The sequence below is a fragment of the Piliocolobus tephrosceles genome, chromosome 6, assembly GCF_002776525.5.
Source record: "Piliocolobus tephrosceles isolate RC106 chromosome 6, ASM277652v3, whole genome shotgun sequence".
In the NCBI taxonomy this organism is placed as follows: Eukaryota; Metazoa; Chordata; class Mammalia; order Primates; family Cercopithecidae; genus Piliocolobus; species Piliocolobus tephrosceles.
In genome coordinates this window covers 6,089,334-6,113,793 of record NC_045439.1, presented here as the reverse complement: position 1 = coordinate 6,113,793, position 24,460 = coordinate 6,089,334, and the positions used below count along the sequence as shown (strand labels likewise).

At 47.8% G+C, this 24,460-nt stretch overlaps 1 protein-coding gene across 4 annotated transcripts in view; it reads left to right on the top strand.

Annotated features, from left to right (window-relative positions):
• The window catches only part of WDR25 (WD repeat domain 25), a 154,129-nt gene that overhangs the window by 90,079 nt on the left and 39,590 nt on the right, over positions 1-24,460 (top strand). For all 4 annotated transcript variants that reach the window (XM_023205622.3, XM_023205623.3, XM_023205625.3 and 1 more), the window contains 2 exons: positions 3,600-3,747; positions 16,556-16,686. In XM_023205622.3, the coding sequence (XP_023061390.1) occupies positions 3,600-3,747; positions 16,556-16,686 (279 nt within the window). The remainder of the gene's footprint in view (positions 1-3,599; positions 3,748-16,555; positions 16,687-24,460) is intronic.

The following is a 24,460-nucleotide window of genomic DNA, read 5'->3' as shown; positions in this document are numbered from 1 at the left end:
CTCTCCCCTACTCTATCTCACCTCCCCTACCCTATCTACTCTCCCCTACCCCATCACACCTTCCTTATCCCATCTCACCTCCCCTACCCCATCTCATCTCCCCTACCTCATGTCCCCTCCCCTCCCCATCTCATCCCCCCTACCCCATCTCATCTCCCCTACCCCATCACACCTTCCTTACCACATCTCACCTCCCCTACCCCATCATACCTCCCTTACCCCATCATACCTCTCTTACGCCATCTCACCTCCCCTGCCCCATCTCCCCTCCCCATCTCATCCCCTCACCTATCTCATCTCCCTTACCTCATCTCCCCTCCCCTCCTCTCCCTATCTCATCCTCCCCTACCCCATCTCATGTCCCCTACTCCATCTCATCTCATCTCATCTCATCTCATCTCATCTCATCTCATCTTATCTCTTTTACCCCATCTGCTCTCCCCTATCCCATCTACTCTTTCCTACCCCATCTACTCTCCCCTATCCCATCTCATCTCCTTTACCCCATTTCATCTCCTCTACCCCATCTCATATCCCCTACTCCATCTCCTCTCCCCTACCCCATCTCATCTCCCCTGCCTTATCTGCTCTCCCCTACATGCTCCACCCTCTCTTTGGAAGAGCTGCTGCTTAGTGTTCATAGCTTTTCCCTCTAGCCTTGCCCCTCTCCCTCCCTTCCCAGGAGTGATGACCCTCCTCATGCATGTTTTTATAGCCTGGCTACAAATTCACAAATAAATGAGATCTGTTTTTTTTTTTTTTTCTTTTTTTTTGTACGTGTATTTTTAAAAACTGTGGCAGCATACACAGCATAAAATTGACCATCTTCACCATTATTGAGCATACAGGTCAGTGGCAGTAAGCACATTCACAGTGTTGTGCAGCCTGCACCCCATCTGTCCGCAGGACTCTTTATCTTGGAAAACCGAAACTCTGTCCCCATTAAACAACTCCCCATTCCCCCTCCCCCAGCCCTGGCCACCACCATTCTACTTTCTATCTATCTCTATGATTTTGACTATTCTGGGTACGTCATATAAGTGCAGTTATATAGTATTTGTCCTTATGTGTCTGGCTGATTTTACTTAGCATAATTTCTTCAAGTTTCATCCATGTTGTAGCAAGTGCCAAGGCTTCTTTCCATTCTAAGGCTGGATACTCTTCCACTGTATGGATAGAGCACACATTTACAATTCATTCATCTGTCCATAGACACTTGGATTGCTCCCCTCTTTTGGCTGTTGTTAATAATGCTGCTATGAACATGGATGTACAGTATCTTTTTGAGACCCTGGTTTCAGCTTTGTGGGCATTTACCCAGAAGTGGAATGACTGGATCATGTCGTAATTCTACATTTAATTTTTTGAGGAACCGTCATGCTGTTTTTCACAGTGGCTGCACCATCTGACATGCCCACCAGCAGTGGACAAGGGTTCCAGTTTTTCCACATCCTTGTCAATGCTTGTTTTCTATTTTTTGAAATAACAGCCATCCTAATGGGTACGAGGTGGTGTTTCATGTAAAAACTTAAATGGCATTGTACTTCATATATGCAGCTTGACTTATGTATTTAATATTAACTTTTTTACTGTTTAACCATGTGAACCCTGTAGATCTAGTTTATTTTACTATTTAAATAAAATTAAACTCATATTCGTACATATTTTTGGAAGGCAGCAGTTCCCTGTGCCCCATCTCCCTCCCATGAATTCTCACTCCACTTTGAAGTCTTCTGGCTGTGTCGTGTTTCTAAAAGTAAATACTGCTGTTTCTTGATTTTTTCAGTTTGAGACCCCAGCTATTGACCCTTAGTGAGGAAGAAAGAAACCGAGCTCTCTTCACATTTTTTGAAGGCTACTCTTGACCTTTTGTTTTCTTAAGTGTAGACATTTACATAATCCCAGGAAACAAGGTTTCAGAGCTCTGATCCTTTGCGTTCTGAGAACATTCAGGACTTGGCAGGTTGAATTTTCTCATTTTTAATGAGAAGGTTACCCCTGGGATCAGGTTTGTAGAAGTGCATGGGTGTGCTTTGTTTGGGTTTTTCTCTTATTAAAGAAAATGAAGCTTGGTTTTCCTGATGGAACAGGTCTGGAATCCACGTTCGGCCATGTGCCAGCCATTATGCCATGTGCTGTGTAGCCGTTACCTCCTCAGCCTTTACCACTGCCCTTGGGGTGATGCCCTTCTTATCCCCACTTCAGGGAGAGGGGGACTGAGGCCCAGAGAGGCAAAGCCACCAGCCAAGGCCCGAGGCCTGCCAGCAGCTGTATCAGGTGGGAGGCACTTAGTTCTGACTCCCACGTGCTGGCTGCAAGTGCTCTTCTGCTCGGGTTCAGCCTCTGAGCTACCTGGGTGGTAGGTGAGAGCATTGCCCTCATCCTGCAGTGACAAGAAGGTAGGGGACTAGCACTGCCGAGTACCTCTGTGTGTCAGGCCCTGGGCCTACCCTGACGTATTCCGAACTCTGTGGCTGTTCCCCTGGGCTGCACGGTGTATTTGGCAGCATTTGCTGGGAGAGCTGGTGGAAAGCTAAGCTCAGGGGCTCTCACATGGTGTGGCCCTGGCTCTGGGAACATGCAGTTTTATACTTGATATCTTAGATAATTTTTCAGAAGTCATTGAGTGTAACAGGGTTTTCTCCCATGAACCTCATGACCTCATATCCTCATGGAAGGCCAGGATGGGAAGGAGAGGCAGCACCTTCTCTCCCCCAACAAAAGGACAGCTGCCCCTATGGCAGATATTTGTCCTTTGACTGGTTGTAAATACGAGTGTGGCAGGTTCCTTTTTGGATCTCAGTCTTACAGCAGAACCATGAAAATAGCCTGGCCTTGGGCAGTGTCCATGGCAGGACAGATGCCAGGGCTGCAGGTGAGCCTGATAAGATGCCAGGGATGCAGGTGAGCCTGGGATAAGATGCTGGGGATGCAGGGGAGCCCAGGATAAGATGCCAGGGACGCAGGTGAACCTGCATCCCTGTGATGTGCTGAGGGCCCAGGACTCCCTCCCAGCCGCAGGGATGAAGCAGGTGGGAAGGGCTGGGTAGGTGACTGGTAGACACAGGAATGCTGTTTTCTTTTTTTCTTTTGTTTTGAGAGAGTCTCACTGTGTCACCCAGGTTGGAGTGCAGTGGTACAATCATGGTTCACTGCAACCTCTGCCTCCTGGGCTCAAGCAATTCTCCTGCCTCAGCCTCCTGAGTAGTTGGGACTACAGGCATGTGCCACTATGCCCAACTAATTTTTTGTAGAGACAGGGTTTCACCATGTTGCCTGGGCTGGTCTCGAACTCTTGAGCTCAAGCAGCCTGCCCATCTTTGCCTCTCAAAGTGCTGAGACTACAGCACTGCCGTACCCGTCCAGAATGCTGTTTTGTAAACCCCAGAAAAAATTTGGGGAAGTGATCCTCCCAACTTACCAATCCCAAGCCTTTACATTTCTGCAATGAAAAGTTTAACATCTAGATATAGATTTGATGGTAAAATAATGGGAATCTAATTCCACCGAGACCTTTTTCTTTCTACAGAGGGGTGGAGCTGAGTCCTGTAGATCAGGCCCTTGTTGTGACACCTGGTGCTGTCTGTGTTTGCCTGCAGGTATGGAACGCCGTGGACTCCGGGCACTGCCTGCAGACATACTCCCTGCACACAGAGGCAGTGCGGGCTGCCCGCTGGGCTCCCTGTGGCCGGCGCATCCTCAGCGGTGGCTTTGATTTCGCCCTGCATCTAACAGACCTTGAAACAGGTGCGTTTCTTGTATCACCACCCTGAGGTGAGCTGGTAGCTCTCTCCCTGGGGAAGGTTCTCTGGTGGGCACGCAGCCACAAGCTGTATACGGTTGTGTGGCAGAGGGAGAGGGGCCTCGGGTGGGCTCGTGCTCAGTGAGAGGGCTTCCAGACTGCTTGCCCACTGCAACTGCGACTCCCCACAGAGGGTGGGCCTCTGCCAGCCAACACAGAGGACAGAGCCCCAAGGTTGTCTGAGCCCCAAGCCATGGGGCTGGATAAAGAGGTGGCTTTTTAATCTACTTCTGACATGCAATTTGTGCTGAAATAGATTTAACTTTATCACTGTGTCCTTTGGTTGGAATCAGGTTAGAATTCCTGTCAATTCATTATCGTTGAAAGGCTGTGAGAAATGATTGCAGCTCATAAGGAAAGTCTTCAAACGAGTTTTGCTTTAATGCCCACACTGAAAAGGCACTTGGGTAAGATGGATTCGTGCTGGGTAAATCCTGAGGGGGCTCTTGACAAGCAGGGTGAGAAGGAGAGAGAAGTCAGTGGAAGGAACTTTCCTTATTGAATGCTCCTGTGCAACAGGCACTGTCAACACCCACTGCAGCCACGGCCCCCAGTGGGCCCTGTCCGGGGTTTACAGTGAAGACAGCCAGGGAGTGGCAGAGCTGGGATTCACACCTCTGCCATCTGACTCCCTTCCTCTCTTTCTCCTTTCCCCTCCCCTCCCCTCCCCATTTCTCCCCTCCCCTCCTCACCCCTCCCCTCTCCCCTCCTCTCCTTATCCCTCCCCCCTCCCCTCCCCTCCCCTCCCCTCCCCTTCTCTCCCCTCCCTGCCCCCTGTTCTCTTTCTCTCTTTCTTTTCTTCCTTTCCTTTTTAAAAATGTTTTATCCCCTTCCATAAGCAGGATCCAGCTTCTTTCAGCACCACACTTCCACCTCCCCAGAGCTCCTCCTGGGTCCTGTTTCTGCTGGGCTCCACTGCCAGGAGCCCAGGGAGAGGCCAGACTTCACACCAGTCCCTGGGGCTCCCCTTGAGCCCTCAGGCCAGCATCTTGCCTGCCTGGCCCTGCAGTGGTGGGGGCTCTGGGGCCTGCCTCTCCTAGGGTTGGCAAGACGGAGATGATAACTTGCTGGTCCAACCCCTGCTGCTCATGCCGAGCAGCCCCGAGGAGATGCAGAGGGAAAATGGAGAGGGTGGTTTGTTTCCACCTTGAATGTGGGCGGCCATGCAGCTCCTTGCATGCTTAGTAGGGGAGAGGACAATACTGATGGTCACAGAGCCCCTGCCAGGTGCTGTATAGGCTTTGCACACAGCATGTCTAATCTTCACTGCAGCTGCCGGCAGTGATTATTTCCATTTTAAAGGAGAGGAAACTGAGGCTTAGAGGGGCGAAGCAGCTTGCTCAGTGCCTCCCAGTGGTGCATAGCCAGCAGGGATTTGAAGCCATGTCTGTGCAACTGCAGATCCTGTGCCCTTCCCACCGTGCCATGTGTGTGGCGGTTTCTTCTCATGAAGCACTTCCCTGGTCTTGCTGATTCTCTTAACCCCTTGCCGAGTGGCCAGACTCAGGGAATTTAATGCCACTTGATGATGGTGATGACTGGGCTGATGATGGCAGCACTTACTACTGAGCACCGACTATGTGCTGGGCATTCTTCTGCAGCATCTATAGAGCATCTCGTTTAGGCCCCACTCACCTTTGAGACAGGCGCCATCAGAATCAGCTGTACACACGCTGGCCAGGGGCACAAACCAGCAAGTGGCAGAGCCAGGATGCATGCAGGTCTGCCAGGCCCCAAAGCCTGCTGCCTGACTGTTACACTGTTGTCTGCATGTCCCATAAGATATGCTTGATAGGGGAGACAGAGCTGAACAAGACCCAGTGCCTACCCTAGAGAAGCTCCTGTCTGCTGGGAAGACAGACGTGCAGTCAATCCCAAATTGCAGTGATGGAGAAAGACACAGGAACTACAAGAACATCTAGCTTGGAAAATCAAGGAAGACTTCCTGGAGGAAGTGAAACCTGAGCTGAGCCACACATTAAGTGGACAGAGATTTAGGATGCAGGAGGTATGGTTGATGAGGAGGAAAGTAGGTTCTTGCAGATGGAACAAGGACAGGGTTGTCACAGGAACAGGGTTCCATGTAGTATGCATGGAAACCAAAGCAGGATGTAATATGGGGTCCTGGGACTGGAGGAGATGAGTCTGAGGAGTGCAGGAGGGGAAACCCCAGCCTGTGGGTCACATGAGCACATGTGGGTAGCACACTGCTCACAGAGTGACAAGCTCACTCACTCACACTGTTAGGTTACTCAAATCAAATTCATTTGATGGCATTGATGGGTTCATAGTGGCCCTTAAGCATTATTCTCTCAATCAACAGATGTTAAACAAATGCATGCAATTGTGTGTGGGGGTGGGTATGTGTGGATGTGTCTTGACAGGGGGTTCTGAAATGTTTAGACATTCAAAGAGGGTCCTCCTGCCTGACGAGTCAGGGACCACCATAGTAGGTGACAGGCGGAGGCCATTGCTGAATTTGAAGCAGGCAAGAGTCAGGGCTCGATCTGTGCTTTGAGTAGACCTCCTTGGTAGCTCCTGCTGGTCCTGTGTGACCTGCAGCCCCTGGTGGAGAGTTGGAGGAGTGGGAGGTAGAATGCTTCGCCGAGTTGGTGATAGGACTGCATTCGGAGAACAGCTTGTCTGGCCCCAGACCCAATGTGCCCCTCTAGCTATGGTGTGTTGTGGGTAAAGAAAAGCATGGCCCTGCCCCCAGGGCATTACCGTCCAGTGCGGGAGGTGATTGAGGACTTCTTCACTCCCCCTCTGCTAGGAATGGCGCTCACCACTGGGTTCATCTGTTGAAGGCCCAGTTTCATTCACTCCGCAGTTACTTACTGTGCACCCACTGCGTGTAGGACTTGGTGCTGAGGCCACAGTGGAGAGTATAGTGGGTCCCTGCGAAAGAATGGTTGAGGGGTTTGGACCTCACCCTTGGGGAAGCTCCCCACACTCAGACAGGGCCTCTTCTGCTGAGGGTGGTTGGTTTCCATGTCCCTCTCCCTGGCTAGCACGGGAGCTCCATGAGGATGGGGGCCTGTCCCGGTGCTCTTTGTGTCTCTATCCCCTGGCCAGGGCTGGCTTGGAGCAGCTGCTCAGTGCCTGTGTGGGTAAGATGAGCTGAGTTGGTCCTTGCCAGGTCCTCCTACCTGGGCAGTGAAGCCCATCAGGGACTGCCAGGGCTCCACCTATGTCTCCCGCTATGTCTCCTACCTCGTCTCCGCACCTCCCACCTCCAGCCCGGGTTTTGGTAAGTGCTCTCTTTAGCCACTGGGGTGGGCTCTGCAGCCCCCGTGGCTTTCGTCCGGCTTGGACTTATGTTGTCCTTTCTCTTCGCTGAGTCTGATCTCCCTTTTTACTGGATCTGCCTTTTTCCGCCCTTGGTGATTTGGCTTTTTCATTTCAATCTAATTAGAACTCCCTGCCAGAAGAAAGCAGTGCAGGGCGTTCTCACCGCAGCGCTTTGGGAATTAGTCACTCGGTGCCCATTGTCGTTAATGGGAATTTGGCGCCAAGGCCATTTATCCTGGTGTCCTCAATCAATACAGTTAAAAATCTGTGGATTCTAAAATGTCAATACCCGGCCTGAAATATGGAGGGCCAGCAACATTTTATCTCATTAATTTATAGTTCTGACAGGCTGTTGGCTTATAGAACAACCATGAATCAACACTTAAATAAAACCTGCTCGCAATTATTTTTGGTGCTCTTGTTTCAGTCTGTAATCTTCCTAACAAAACGTCTGTGGCACCTTAGGCTGAGGTGGCCTCAGGGAATGCTGGCTGACTCCACCAGGGCCCTGAGTGTCGCCTGTCTTATGAGTCAGCTGTGCCACACGCCAGCTCAGCCAGTCTCCTCAGAATCCCCCGGAGAGCTTGCTCAGTTCTAAGTGGTCCTGTCATGTTTATTGCAGACTCCAGGCCCTGAGGCAGGTGTCCCAGCCTGACCCTGGAGGATGCAGCTGTAGAGGCGTGCAGGGCCTCTGTCCTTTACCTTTGTTGGCTGCAAAGGAGATTCCTCTTCCTGGAGCCCTGGGGCCCTGGCTGGGCAGGGAACCCTGTCCTCCTTCCTGTGCATGGGCCAGCTCTCCTGATTTGAGCTGGCTCTTCTGAGCCATCTGTGCAGTGCCACCTGGTTCTACCTCCCAGATCCTGGAGGCAGCATGTACAAGAGGGCACATGGACAGGGTACAGGTGTTGGCTCTTCTGCCTCCCTGAGCCAGGCCTCTTCACCTGTTTCTACCACACCACCTGGTGCTGGGGCTCTTGAAGGAAGCAGCTGTGATAACACATATAGGGCACTTTGCAGAATGCCTGGCGCGTGGTAGGTCCTCAGCAAGGAGCTCCTCTCCTCCTCTGTCACAGGCCATGAGGCCCTTGTTCTGCTAAGTTGTCCAGACGGTCCTTGTTGGTGGGCCATTTCCCCACATGGAGCCACTTTTTGATCATCATCCAGAAGCCCCTGCTCGCACCCTCAGTGAGCTTACAGATGTGCTCTTGGTCCCATGCATGGGTCTTGGGGGCAGACTGGGAGGAGGCTTTGGGCCATCATGGGTTCTCCCAGCATCTCCTCCACATTTCCCTTCCTCCTGGTGATGGAACAACACGCGCCCTTTATTAGGGCTCTCGAGTGAGTATGCAGACCCCCAGCCTGCCTGGCCTGAACCTCTCCAGAGCCCGAGGCACTCATGGCTGCAGAAGGCCTATGGCCCTCTTCCTTCAGGTGCCATTGCCTACAGCTCTGCTGTCCCCAGCTTCTGGCTGGCTCCTCCTGCCCTGGGGTCCCAGTGTCTTTTGGTGGGAGTCATGGTGTGTGGAAGTGAGCAGCCAACTGGGACTGGGCTCATAAATGACCATTTCTCCTTGCTTTCCAAGAGGTGTCTTCTGGTCTCTCCCTTGTTTTTAATCTATGACCGGGTGCTTCCATCACAGAAATGCTACAAGGAAAAAGAGAATGACAGGTTATCGAACCCTTGCTGTGGGCTGGGCCCTGGGCTGTGTGCCCTGGGTTCCAACACGCTGCCTGGCCTTTGTGGAGCTGAAATGAGTGAGTGGATGGTAGACTCTTTGCTTATGTGACATTTTAGTCTCCCCACTAGCCTGTGAGAGGAGTGTTTTTATCCCCATTTCATGGACCCAGAAACTGAGGCTTAGAGTGGTCAGTGATTTTCTTGAGGCCACCCAGCCAGAGGTGCAGAGCTGGGGTCCAGTGCTGGCCTGTGACTAGTAGAGCTCCTGCTGTTGAGGCATGGTGTGGCATGCTCTCCCCACATCTGTTTCCCTGCTGTGAACAAACAGGGAAACAACGGGGAACCCAACTTAACCTGACTCCTGGGGAGCCTGTTGGGCAGCAGCTGGCCACCTGCAGAAAATAACCTGTGGCCTCTGGGAAGAAGGAGTGCCCCAGACTGATGGGGACTGATCCCTGTAATTAAGTGGCCCACTGAAGGAAAGATGCCTCTCCAGCGATGGGTGGCCACGCTCCAGTGGGATAAAGGCTAACCCTGACGACTTCAGACCACTTGGCATGGGAAGGTTGAGAAGTGTCCAAATGAAAACCATGGCAAAGAGCCCCAAAAGCTCCTGGGCTTTGGAGAAAGGGCCAGAGAAGGAGGCTTCTTGTTGTGCTAAGCCTTTGAGGTGGTGCTGGCTTCTGCCGGTCCTTGGAAGAAGTGCCGCAGAGGGACCTGGGCTTCTCCGTTCTTTGGCTTTCTGGCACTGTGGCTGGAGTTTCCCTAGCATAGCTCAGGAGGACTTGATTAGGTATCCCTCAGGCACCCACAAACCCAGAGGAAGTAGAAGGAAGCTTGTGGGCACATTTACAGAGCATCTGATACTTATATGTACATGCGCCTTGAGTGCTAGGGATTTTTGCTACTGATCCAGAAGTGAAGGCTCAGAGGGGCTCCACAGCCTAGCGAGGTCTGAGCTGATGAGGGTTCCCTGGCTGCCACCCTTCAAGTGCCTCCTTGTCCAGTGAGCAGCCGCCTACTTTCTTGCCCACTTGTGAGTGGGTCTATTTTCTAAGGCCAGTCTCTGTTCCCACAAATATCCTTCCTTTCTCACTCTGAAAGTGCTTCTCCTCTGTCTGACTCTTGTTTCCTCTTTCTCTTTCCTTACTCCTTTGGAGTGAGAAGCTGACCCTAGTTACGGATATTAAATCAAATGTTATTAAACTTCATTGCAACACCATGCCAGCCCTTAACTGCCACTTGGGAAAGTGCCTAGCGATCCTTCACATCTCCACAAACACAGCTCACGCCAGCACTCTAGACAAAGAAAAGATGGTTTCTAATCCAAATTCTTGTTTTGTTCATGACCGTGAGTGCGCAGTGGTGATGTCTGATGTTTGTGTGTTTGGTTGCAGCTGCATCACAGTTTGGTGCCCTTGTTAGGTAAGGCTGCCATTATTGACTGACTCTGGAGCCCAAACGTGGTTATGGCATGTTTGCTATTGAATGGCAATAGCAATTCCATTTTTTTGAAACTAGTAAGTTTCAAAAAACCAACTTACTAGTAAAGCACTGGGACATACCTTGTTTGCAAGTTGAGAACTCTTATTATTTTTTAAATTTTTGAACATTTGGTCTTGTCCAGAGAATTAAAAGCAGTGGCTGACATTGGTCTGGGCAATGATTTTTCGGATAGGACTTAAAGCACAGGTAGCAAAAGCAAATATAGGCAAATAGAATTGCATCAAACTAAAAAACTTCTGCACAGCAAAGGAAACAGTTAACAGAGTGAAGAGACAGCCCATGGATTGGGAGAGAAAGTGTGCAAATCATACATCTGATGAGGGGCTAATACGGAAAATACATGAGGAACTTAAACAACTCAACAGCAAGAAGCCAAATAACCTGATTTTTAAAATGAGCAAAGGATCTGAACAGACTTTTCTCAAAGGAAAAGATATGAATGGCCAACAGATACATGAAAAAATGCTCGACATCTGTAATCATTGGGGAATTGCAAATTAAAACCACAATGACATACCACCTCAAACCTGTTGGAATGGCTATTTTCAAGAAGATAAATGCTAGCAAGTGTTGCGGATGTGGAGAAAAGGGAATCCTTGTACAATATAAATGAATACAGCTATTTTGGAAAATAGTATGGAGGTTCTTCAAAAAACTAAAAATAGAATTACCGTATGATCCTGCAATCCCACTTCTGGGTGTATCGCCAAAGGAATTGAAATTGGTGTGTGGAAGGGATCTCTGCACCCCCATGTTCATAGCAGCACTGTTCCCAGTAGCCAAGATGTGGAAGCCACCTCAGTGTCTATCAGCAGATGAGTGGATAAAGAAAATGTGGTGAGTATTCACAATGGAATACTCTACAGCCTTAAAAAAGAAGAATATTCTGTCATTTTTGACAATATGGGTGAACCTGGAAGACATTACAATAAGTGGGATAAGCGAAGGCACAGAAAGACAAATCTCACTTACATGTGGAATCTAAAAAAGTTGATTTCGTAGAAGCGTTGAGTAGAAAGGTGTTACCAGAGGCTTGGGGGTAGGGGTGGATAGGGTAAGTGGAGATGTTGATGAAAGGGGGTAAAGTTTCAATTAGATTGAAGGAATAAGTTTTAATGATCTATTGCACTGCATGATGACCACAGTTAATAATGTGTATTTCATAACTGCTAATAGACTTTTAACATCCTAAAATAATAGACTTTTAACATCCTCTCCACAAAAAAATAAATTAGTGAGGTGATAGATATGTTAATTAGCTTGATTGAATCTTTCTATAATGTATATACAGATCAAAACATCACATTGTACCACCTATATATATATATATATATAATTATTATTTATCAATTAAAACTAATTTAAAATGAAACAAAAAAGAATGGGAAGGAAAGAGCATGTGTAAGTATGTTATTAGAAGACAAATTTCCAACTTGGTTAAAATATAATGAAAAAAAAAGACAAACTTTAAAAAATGACTGCAACTACTACTATTTCTTCTGTTATTACTATTATTGCAATGCTACAGCTACTATTTATTGGGCCCTATCATTTGTCTGGGGCTTAGCTCTCCTACCTACATTATTTCTAATTCTCATAACCACCTTTTGTGGTCCTGAGGCTACAGATGAGGATACCAGGGCTGGAGAGGATTGCTGGCTGATGCAGGGCCACAGCTGATAGGGAATGTTCAGCTGTAGGCCCAGCTGGCTCTCAGGCCAGACCCTTCCCAGGCCTTTGCCCGGATTGCCAAGATGGCCCCTGTTTCTGATGCACAGAGTTTGCTTTGAAAGTTAGTAAGCTTCTTTTCTCATTAACTTTGAGTCAGGATGGTTAAATTTACAGCTGGCTGAATAATTCCCAGAGGATGAGTGTAACGATATTGATTTTAGCGAAATGAGTCATATGCCTACTGCCTGGGAACACAAGCTCAATTACCACAAGCCAACAGCATAAGCTTTCCCTTGTCAACATTTTTCCTACATGTTCATGAGTATGTGGATGTGAACAAAGCACTAGGAGAAGGAAAGGTCACGAATAACTGGCGGGGATGCAAGGTAGGGTGCCGAGACCTGGCCTTGAGATTAGACGGGGCCAGTCTCTGTCTCAGCGTGGCTGACTCATGTGGCTCTGGGCGAGTCTCTCACCTCGCTGAGCTTCCATTTCCCTGGCTGTGAGAGATAGGTTAATTACACCTACCACCCAGGTTGCCCTGTGATGCGTGCAAGCTCCAGACAGGCCTGGAGGTAACAGGCTCCTGATAAATGTCGTTCCCCCTCCTTGACTGTGAATTGCTTTGCCAGGTCTGCCTCTGAGCTCCCTGGAGAGGGGGGCATGAGCTTCTCTTTTCTCTCCTGGAGACCCATACTTGGGTTTCATGTGACCTGGATCAAATACCTATTATGTGCCAGGAACTAGACTGGGAGTCATTCATGCTGAATGGAAGAGGAGGGCCCTCACGGGCCTGGAGCCCTGCGTGATGATAGGATTCCAAGCATAGATGTTAGGGTGGACAGGTGGTGCTGCCCTGGCCACATGGGTGGCCACCTTGGGGAGCGTGATGTCTCCACCTGAGAAAGGAAGAGGGGCAGCTTGGGGGAGCCACCATTCCAGAGTTCCCAGTGCCTCATCACAGTCATGTGGGGGTGGAAGCACTGGTCATAGAGTCAGTAGAACAAATGGAATTTCTGCATTGTGTTTTAAACATGCTTTTGCTTTAATGATTTTTTTATTTGTATCATTATTGATTCAAGGAGAAAATAAGTGATTTTTCCTAGCTCCAAGAAGATCCAAACAGTTTTTATGCTGGTTGAGCTCATTATAATGAGATCAATAAAGTCAGTGCCAGTGGATTAAATATTTTAAAACTCAGTTTCCTATAATAAGGATATAGTGAATAAACAGAATTTTCTATAACAAACAGGTAAACAAGCAAGATGGTCTCAAGGTTAAAGGTTATGTAACAGCTAACCATTGCGCTGAAAGTAACATTGCCCAGGAGAGGATATGATAAACAAGCTCCTTGATTTATGAAAAGGTAGAGAGGAAGAGCCTGTCTGACAAGTTAAGACCTTCTCCTCTGGCATGGCTAGTGTTCATGTTCAAGATATTTCACTGGTGAATATTTTCCAGACTTCACTCATATCTCTTTAACAAATGTAAAGGGCAGCCCAGGGCGTTGTATTTTCAAAAGCCTCATGGGAAAAGCCCAAAAACATTAATCTGTGGAGGTTATTGCTATTTAAAAACCTGTATCCCAGCCGGGCGTGGTGGCTCATGCCTGAAATCCCAGCACTTTGGGAGGCCGAGGCGGGCAGATCACGAAATCAGGAGATTGAGACCATCCTGGCTAACACGGTGAAACCCGTCTGTACTGAAAATATAAAAAAATTAGCTGGGTGTGGTAGCAGGCGCCTGTAGTCCCAGCTACTTGGGAGGCTGAGGCAGGAGAATGGCGTGAACCTGGAAGGCGGAGCTTGCAGTGAGCTGAGATCATGCCACTGCACTCCAGCCGGAGCAACAGAGCGAGACTCCATCTCAAAAAAAAAACGAACAAACAAACCAGAAAACAAACCTGTATCCCTTGGTTTTAGTTTGTAATTGAACCAATGATGAATTCAATAATTTGGGGTTTAATTTTGTAAACTATAATAGCTCCCTTTTGTGGATTGCTGTTTGCCATGCTCTGTGGAAGGCTTCATGCACCACGTTACATTTAGCTGTCATGACGACCTTACATGTGTAAGAGTATGAGACACAGCAGTGCAAGGCCCGTCTGCTGGAAGCGACAGAGCTGGGATAGGATCTGGGTCTGCGTGGCTCTGAACTCCTCAGCTATGCCATCTCCTGCTTCCAACATTGTGCCAGATAATGAAGATAATGATGGCTATGGTCCTAATCTCTGAAACAAAGTCTTATTTGAGAACTTCTTAGTTAGCAAGATTTCTACCTTAGTGTTTTCACTAGGTATCTAGAAACTTACTAAAACATTTAAAAATCTTGTAGTTTTGAACCCTTTTAACAAAGAAAAGCAGTAAGGGCCTAGTTATTGTAAGTAAAAATAGGAAAAATGTATACACTACAGCTTATCTTCTAAATGGAAGTACTTAAAAAGACAGATTTTCAATGTCTTTAGGGAGTTGAGGAAAAATAACATTCAGATTTTTTGTTTGTTTTGGCAGAAAAAGTTCAACCATCGTCTTTTAGCAATTCAGCTTTCACGTTTTCTCTCATCTTTCTTCCCCATTGTTGGCAAAACTGTATCACTGCACTTTTGAAAAAACATATGGATAATTCACTGTCATTTCTGAAATTAAGCATATGGTTATATGCTATGGTCCAAAACCAAGGGACATTTTTTTCTCCAGGCAGATAGAGTTTATGTTTCCTTTTGGATTTAAGGGTTGGCAATGAATTCCAAGTGAGCAAGAAGCCGGCCACTGAATGTTCTCAGCAGTAAGTGCAGTTTTCCCTGTGGGGAGAAAGAGTCTGGCAGTCCTGGGCCTTCTTGGTAGTGTGGGGACTGCAGTGGCATCCATGTCCTCCTTTTCTGTCTAGGGGATGTGATGGTGGTCCCTTCCTGCAGTCTCCAGATGACCCCCAGCCACTTGGCTGAAGCGAGTGTCCTGGGGCCTCTGTGCTGCCACATTGCTGCTCTGAGTCCCTGGCATAGGCACATATAAGAGTATATTAAGATATATTTTAAAATATTGACTGTTTTATCCTTATATCATCCTTTAAAGTGCTCTATTTTTGATATTTTAATAATGTTTATAATATGTTGGTACAGAAGCACATTATACAACTTAAAACAAATATCTATATATTGGTGATGTGTGCCTTAGGTTTTTCATGGATGGGATGTACTGTCAAACTATAATAGTTTGGAGACCATGGATCTAGGCAGATTGGGTCTGTGAAAGCCTCCCGCTGTGACTGTCGTGAGTACTGATTGATGACTTTCATTTCCACACCTGGTGAGCTGGTAGAGGCCTTCACTAATGTGTGGGGGTCACAGAACACAAAGCTGGGCAACCTTTTGTGCTTTCTGAATTGAATGAGCAAGTGCTGCTTCCTGGGTTCCTGTGAGTGGAAATGATGCTTGAGACCTCGGTGTCTTCATGGTCTTCTTTGCCACCAGCTTCCCGTGTCCCTAAGTAGCCCACTGCTCAGTCCCATGGGGGAGTTTCTGTGAGTACAAGGCAGTCAAGGTTCTTCCTCCTGTGCTGTGAGAGCCCTCATGGCACCTCTGAGCGAAGCCTGCTCCACGTTTCTGACTGGATGGTGTGCGGCAGGTGCTCTGAGGGCATATACAGGGGTGGCACTCAGAGACTCCCATGGTGAGAACACCCTGCCAAGGCCGGTCTGCCTTATTGATGCAGTTTCAGATGGATGAAGTGTGGACAGACAAGAATGACAGCCAGTGCTCTGGGACACAGGGGCTGCACTGGGTAGTGGAAGGAGGACCAGCTTTGACCTGCTCCAAATGATTGATGTTTTCGAAGTTTATATAGCTTACCTCTAAAAGATCATAGTGATAAAAAAGACATTTTCCACACCGTATGTGTATATATGTACACACACAGACACTTACCATAATGCACATAAATGCTTGACAACAGTTTATGATGTATTTATAAAGGACAAGGACTGCCTCATGTCCTGTAGAGCCAGTGAGACCCCCAGTGGCCCACACCACTCTGTCCAATCTGTGCTTGGGCCACCATGATGGCCACTCTCATTCATCGCCCAGCGTCTCAGGCCACCCCACCTGCCATGCTCCATAGCAGACCATTCATCCATTATTATAAGGTGGCTGATCCTGAAAAGTATCACCTTAGAGCAATCCTGTTTCTGGTTTTTAGACTCCCAGGTAAATAATCTACTGTGTTAACTGTGGAGCCTTGGAAATGTTTCATGACGTCCCTGGGCTTGGTTTTTGGTTGTGAAGTGGGCTTAGGGTCGTTGTGTGGTTTATATGAGCTAATGCATGTCATGCTTACAGCAAATATGAAAGGTGCACTCATTGATCCACCCATCTAAGCTCAGCCCAGGTGGAGGGGATGTTCAGATAATCAAGGGTGGGCTGGCCAGAGAATCAGAGAATAAGGGCACATCTTGCTACTGCCACTGTCATATTTCCAGAAAGTCTCCGTTGGGCCACATCGGACCCAGGGAAGCTGTTTGCTATGGGCCCCATACCAGATGGCATCTTAGTTTTAAGATATTTGTTTTGTGACCTAAGTTTTCTAACCCTCTCTTCTCTTTTTGTGTTGTAGGAACCCAGCTATTTAGTGGTCGAAGTGACTTTAGAATCACTACCTTGAAATTTCATCCAAAAGACCACAACATTTTTTTATGTGGAGGCTTCAGCTCTGAAATGAAAGCTTGGGATATAAGGACTGGCAAGGTAACAGCCATCTTCCTAACTTGGCCTTTCCACAGGAGAGCTTGCTTCGACAATTTGAATAATTGGGGGCAGGTCAGAATCTATATATAGGGCCCTTGAGGTGGAATAATTACCACTTAATATTTAATCAGTGCTAAGCATAATTTTTAGATGTTTTGAAAAAACATTCTTGAGTTGTCAGACTTAAAATATCATAGGTGCGATTTTATGCAGCATATTACTAAAAAAAATTTGTTGAACACCTACTGTGCACAGATGGTTCCATATGATATAAAATGAATCTGCTAGGTTACTCAAGGGAATAATGTGTGGATACAGATAACTTTGGTACAGAGAATTGGTTTGTGTGTGTGTGTGTGTGTGTGTGTGCACTTGTATGCATGCTTGTGAGAGAGGAAGGGAGGGGGTAAGTGCTTTTAGCTTGTTGTGGGAAGGCTTCTTAGAGGAGTCACTGTTCCTGGGTCTTAAAGGCTGGTTGTGATTTCCATACCCATCCTTTACTACAACCTGCTGCACCTTTTACCATCAGCACTTACTAGATGGCAGCTCCACCCTAGTTGTTCAGGCCAAAAACATCAGAATCAGCACTGTCTCTGCTCTTTGCATCATATCCCCATATGCAAACCATTAGCAAATTCTCCAAAACTTGGACACTTTTCCCCACGTCAGCTCTTGTAGCTCTGCTATTGTCTCTCACTGAGATGGTTGGAGGAGTTTCCCATCTGATCTCTCACTTTCCCCCTTGCCCCTTGCAGGCTGTTCTCAACACAGCCACTACACTGGTCTGTTACAGTGTGACTCAGACATGTCACTCCTCTCATCAGAATCCTCCAGGCTCTGATCTTACAGTAAAAGCCAATGTCTCTGATGATCCACAAGGCCCAAATGTACCTCCCTGGCCTGGGGGCCATTAGTGCCAGCCCCACTAGGCTCCTTGCCTTCCCTGAACATACCAGCACATTCCTACCTCGGGCCCTTTGCACTTGCCACTCCCTCTGCCTGGAAGGCTCTTCTGCCTGTTTCCTAGGTAGAGGCTTGCTGCCCCCTGTCGTGGGGCTCTGCTCACATGTTACTTCTCCATGAGGTGCCCCCTGCCCACAACCCAGTAGCATCTCCTAGTCCCCTCTGCTATCTGATTTCTCTCCGTAGCATTTACCATCACCTGACGTATTACGGATTTTATGTATTCATTCATTTGCCTATTTCCCTCCTCTAGAATGTAAGCTCTTTGAAGGCAGAGAGTTTTGTTTGCCACTGACATCTAGCTTCTAAAACAGTGCCTGGCACAGAGTAGGCACTGTGTGAATCATGATTGACTGAATGAGTAAATGACGGAGGAAGAGAGTCATGCAGAGGGCAGATACAGGAGGTGGGAACACAGGATGCCTATGGGGACTTGGCTGGGCATGGGCTTCACACAGCGAGGTGGCCTGGGCAGGGAGTTTTTCAACGCTGTGTGTCTTGGTCTCAACAGTGGGGAGCCACGGGAGGTTTGTGAACATCTCCTGCCTTGGTCCTAGATAGGTGCAGCGTCCAAGCCGGTCTGTCCTGAGTAGAGGCTGTCCATGTGTTCCAGAGGGAGGAGGGTGAGACAGAGCCCTCAAGGACTAGTTTCCAAATTTGCCTTCCTGCTTCAGACTGGCTGGCACAGGAAGACCCTTTCCCGACAGGCAGTTGGAAGGGGCTGTGGGTTTTTTGAGGAGAGCCTAAATGCAGAGACTTTTCTTGACAGAGAATGGGAAGTTTTGTGTGTACATGAGATCTTGCTTAAAGTACTCACAAGTGGGAGCATAGATAGATGTGGTCTTTTAAAAAAATCACACGTTTTTCTTTTACAAAGGAACTTTCTTATAAAAATATTTGGAAAAGAGAGGAAATTACCCATAAAGAAGTGGACACAGTGGTATTTAAAAAAAAAAACCGCCGAAACACTTTATATTTAGGATACAAATACATGACAAGTGAAAGAAAACATTTGAACGTGCCTTGTGAACTGGAAACTCTTAGTCACACCATTTGAAGTGGTACCTCCTGAGCACCCAGCCACTCCTGACAACCACGTCCCTTATGGGTGCGCTTACTGTTTTTAGCCTCAAAGACCAAACACGTAAGAAATTACTCACCAAGGACGCCATCTGATTTAAGCATTTGTTAAAAATACTGGATTTTTTCCTAGGGCAGATGCCAGCTGACGAGTTCCGAAAATGCTGGGGGAGAAGCAATTAGAAGCAGATGTTGCTGTGACTGGTGTTGGCATGTTTGCGAGTCTCTCCCAAGATAGTAATGTGGCTAAGGGATCTGTGCAGTATTTGTTTTTACTTCCTTTCTACCAACAATCCTCCCCCGCCGGGTCACGGGGCTCGTTCCATTTGCATCAGTTGGGCTCAGGGGACAACACTCTTTCCTGCTTTAACAGGTGTTGCCCATGTGTCTCAAATGAACTCAGCAGGAGGACCAGGGAGGAGGCACAGCCCTTGCCCTCCCTCCGGGGGCTCCCGCCTGGGGCTGCTCCCTTCTCATCCCTATGGGCTCCTGTGGCGCTGTCCCAGGTGCTGAACCTTCTGGCTCAGCCTGGTCGTGTATGTGAACATCCAGAAGCAAGCAGCTTGACTTTTTCCAGCTGCCTTCAGGGACTGCGGTGGGAACCGCAGGTGGAAGTAGGAGGCACACAGACCTTAGCTTAAACCAAGACAGGCCTTCTCTTTTAAATACAGTGGGGAAGGAATGTTTTGTTGTAAAAGTAATATGTAATCATATGACAACACTGGAAAATTCAGATAAAGAGAGGAGGGGTAGTCCAAGCAGCCAAAGGTAAACATTAGCAACATTTTGATATTCTTCTTTCTGTTTTTTTTTTTTTCCCCTTGTGGTTTTAAAAATAATTATAAAAGCACTATTTGGTCTTATTTATATACACAATTTTGTATTTTGCTTTTCATGTGGCATTAGAAGGATATTCTTTGTTAGAGCAGACTCTCATAAGGTCTTCAGTCATATTCCTTTGACTCAGACTCACTGCCTTGAGTCTCCCCAGGACTCAAAACAATGTCTGGCCTAGGCAGGAACTCAGTAAGTATCTATGGATCAAATGAATCAGATGAATGCTTTAACATATTAAACCATTTCCCTGTGTTAGACATGTAGGATATTTCAAAAACTTTTGCCATTTAAAATTAATAGATGTGAGTATAGAGATCAGCCGTCAGCAAACTATAGCCCGAGGCTAGTCCAGCTTGCTGCCAGTTTTGTAAATAAAGGTTTACGAAACAGCCACACTCATTTATTTATGTATCATCTGTGGCTGCTTTTATACTACAGTAGCAGAGTGGAGTCGTTGCAACAGAGACCACATAGCCCACAAAACTAAAGATATTTAAGATCTGACTGACCTTGGCATAGAAAGATGTGATTCTGACATCTGTTACCCTATTGATTGTCAGGACTAATCCTCCTGAGCTGGCTGACAAGGTGGGTGTCTTGCCCCATTCTGTGTTCCTTGCAGAAACCAGGTGCTCAGAGAATGTGTTTTCCAGGTGGGAACTGTTCCTTCAGTCAGGGGTATATAAGTTGTTTCTCTCTCGTTACAATCTCTAAACAAACTATCAAGGTTGACTTTATTACACATTCCACTGTAAGAAACATCTTTGTGCATATAGCTTTTTCCACATTTGGGATTTATTTCCTTAAGCTTGAATCTCAGAATGAAAATTTCTGGGTCAAAGCCTACATTGTGAAGGTAAGGAGTAGGTTTCTGCCAGCAGAACTGAGGGCAGTGAGGCCAGACAACCTCTCCCTGGGATCTTAGGGCAACGTGAGTAGTTGGAACATGTAACTTTTTAGTTACTTTCCAGTCGTGAGGTTTTTTGATTCCCTAAACGTAGCCAAGAGATAAGTGTTAAGATTCTAGACTTCTGTAGTCTAGCCCAATTCATTACAGCAAATGGGCTGTTTGACTCCCTGTCTCCTCTTCTTGGCTGATCTCGGGTGATCTCTCCACCTCAGGTTTGATGCTTGTAGCACATTTCGTCACTGCAGTGTGCCTGACTTCATCTCCAGAGGTCGGCAGGATGTGTTCTGCACAAGCCAGCTGTGTGTACTTACTCGAAGCTGGCTTCCTGCTGCTGCTGCGGCATCCTCTGACCCCTCTCCTCCCAGCAGTCTGCTTGAACATGGGTGTGGTCTGGAACCCAGGATGCCTGTGGTCTGACCTTTACGGTATTGTGAGGGTCAATTTCTGCAGAAGCCCCCTGAGCCTCTAGTGTCATTGGCCTGAGCTGCAGGAGACCTGGGCTCATGTCCTCCCTCTGTTACTCGCTTGGCTGGGTGATTTTGGGCACATTCCTTAAGCAAAATCCTCTCTGATCCACAGTTTTTAAATTGGTATCATAAAGTGGCACCTCCAAAGTAGAGTTTCTCAAACTCACACGTGTAGGAGAGCACCTGGGCTTTTGTTAGGATGCAGATTCTGTTTCAGCAGGTCTGGGTTGGGATGAGACCCTGCATTTCTAACAAGCTCCCAGGAAATTAAGGGGAGGATAGTATATGGACAACATTCTGAGAAGCTAAGGACCAAAGGGCCTCTGAACTTAGAAGTCCCTTGCTTATTTCATTTGAACCTTATCTTCAATTAGTCTGTACCGTCTGTGACCTATCTCAGGGACAGTGATCACTTTTGATCTGTGGGCGCTTTTATCCACGGGTGTTTATTTACAGCCGCCTGGTGTGGGAGCCTGAGTCACCTCTGTGCCTGGCATCCCCGACAGGGCCTGGACCAGAGGAGGTGTTCAGGATAACCTGGAGTGAGCTGATCGGGTCAGCCGCCACTGTCATTGTGATAGAGACCTGCACCACCTGCCCACAACCTCAGGGGCAGTAGCCACCCTGGGATCTACATAGAAGGCATGGACCCTCTGACAAATGGGGTATGAAGGCTAGCTGGAATTCAGCTGCAATGAGTCATTCCAGAAGTGTGCACAGAGGCAGGAGGACTTGGGAGACCCTGTGTTAGATGAGATATGGTGTGGCCATCGAGGCACTGTAGTTCTCCACTAAGGCTGAGCTCCTCTGCTCTCCAGTGTTTGGTGGATAACAGAGTTATGAGTCTCTTGCATTTCCAGCTTTGCGGTGCTGTGGCTCTGTGCCCAGCACAGAATGGAAGCTGTAGAATTGCAAGGGAAGCCCAAGACACGGACTCAGCTGTACTGGGCCCTCTAGCAGTGTGGGGAATGTTCCAAGGTAGCCACCTTCAAGTTCACTTTAAGATGACTATGTATTTTGAACCAAAAGTTAGGATAAATAATAAAAAGAAATTCTCCTTTTGTAACATGAATCAGATTTGTTAAGAAAGCTTATGCAGCAAATTTGGTGAATCACCTTTTTTGCAGGACTACATTATGGAACCCCAATCTCAACAAATTACCTCTCAGTTAAGGCAAGATTGAATACTGGAAATTGGAGCAGCCCTGGAAAATCTAGGACATGTGGTTCCTGCAGCTGGTAGCCTGGACTCTGCCCTAGTTCCTTCTCTCTTTCTGTGTGCAGGGTGACATTGGGCAGGCTAGTGGTCCAGTGGTTCTTTTGTTGTCTAGCTCCTTCTCTGCGCCTGAGGAAAAGAGTTGCAGGTGCGTTCGGATCTGCCAACTTTGCTCCTCCGGGGAAGGCTGCACACCTCTAAAACCCCAATTCCCTGCTCGCTCTGGGACTCTCATGATAAAACCAGCTCTGACAAGCCAGCTCACTTTCTCCAGCACACCCTGGTGTCACATTGACACCAATCGTGAATATTTCATGCTTGTTCTACATCTTTTCTCCCTACTTTTATTATTATTTTTAAATTTGTAAAGGGACATCTTGACTTCCAGATCTTGACTTGGTTTCTTGACCTTCTTCTCTAACTTTGTCCCACACCCTCTACAGGCACGTGTCCTAACGTGCAGATGACAGAGGAGTGGGTGGCTCACCCTTGGGCCTGTGTGGATCCTCAGCTCAGCTTCCTATGAGCCCAGCCCATCACTAGTATGCTGTAGTGTTTTGGGGGCATGTGGACTCCCTGAGGGAAAGAGTTGTGCCTCATTTACCATGGTATTCCCAGCATCCACCATAGTGCTAAGCACATAGTAGGGAGGGAGGGGAGGCGCAGACTGTCGCATGAATGACTGATAGCTCTAATCAAGACCAATTCTTAAAATCACAAGTAATTAACCCAGCCAGTTGAATGGAGGCTGAGCCGCTGTCATTAATTTGCTTATCTCCTTCCCCTCCTGTGGGCATCCTTCCTTGGATGGGAGTAATCTCAGGATGGTAGTAATAGGAGCTGGTAAAGCAGCAGGTGGTGGCTGGGCCGGCCTGGCCTGACTGATCTAGGGCACGGGCCAGAGCTACCCAGGGAGCATTAGAAACTCTTGCTGCCCAGGGTGGCCTAGGCATCGAGGTTTTTGAAAACTCTGCAGGTGATTCTAATGTATAGCCAGAGTTGGGAGCCATGGTGTAGGTGGTTTCTGTGGGGCTTCTGCCCCAGTGGGTGAGACCATCTTTGAGATTTGCACTCCTGTGATGGTGGCCATCCAAGAGACAGCTTCACCTACTTAGCTCAAAGTGCCATCAGTTTTGTGGCATTGTAGGCAGGTTGCTTATTTGCCCTAATGAGATTTTGATTACTCTCCATTTGTCTCTTTCATCTGTTTTATATTAAAACAGCTTTTTATTTGGACTTTTTGTGCTTTCCACAGTCCTGACTAAGCTTTGCTGCAAGCTAAACTTTGTATGCAGATGAGAGTAGGAGCCTAATGGTGGCAAAGACATAGGACCCAAGGCTGTTCCTTGTCTTTCCTGGCTCCCGTTTCCTCATCTGTCAACTGGGGCATGGTGGGACGCCTGATGATCTCAAGAGCCCCTTTCAGCAGCCAGTGCTGGCCACAGTGCACCTCCTGCGGGCATCACGCTGTGCATGCTGTGTGTGCGGTGGCTCGTTTCCTTGTGGCCTCCTGGGAGGTGGACTGGGTGCTGCCGCCATCCCCTTCCTCTGTCAGGGCCCTGAGGCTTGGAAGGACTCAGTTATGCACCACAAGCACACGGCCAGTTTATAGGGGGGTAAGACTGTGAAGTGGGGTGGTTTGATGCCTAAACCCTTACAGATCCTCTTGTTCACAGTGTGAATTAAGCTTTGGTCTTGAATGAACATACAGTCAGGCACCACATAATGACGTTTCGGTCAATGTCAGACCACATATAGGACAGTGGTCCTGTAAGATTATAGTGAAGCTGAAAAATTCCTGTCACCTAGTAATCACCTGCAGTGTTCAGTACAGTGACAAGCCATCCAGATGTATAGCCTAGGAGCCATAGGCTAGACCACTAGCTTAGGTGTATCACAGGCTATACCGTCGAGGTTTGTGTAAGTGCATGATGTTCACGCAATGACAAAATCACCTAATGACGCATTTCCCAGACTGTATCCCTGTCGTTAAGCATCACATGACTGAATCTTTATCAGTGAGGACTGTGCATTTTGTTCTTGGAGAAGCCTGCATGGATAGCCCTGGCATTCACATGCTCACTGAGCACTGCTGTGTGCAGCTCCGCACCTGCTGTCAGGACCTGGCCATGGATGGGACAGTGGTGGGTTTTGTTCTGAGGGACCACAGCCCTGTAACCTCAGGCCTGAAAACAGAACTCAACATGTCTGTGAGAGCAGCCTTCCTACCCCCACAGTATTGGCAAGGAAACTGGTTCTGAAAGGTTCAGCTGTCGGTGCAGGGTAGGCAGCCATTGAGGG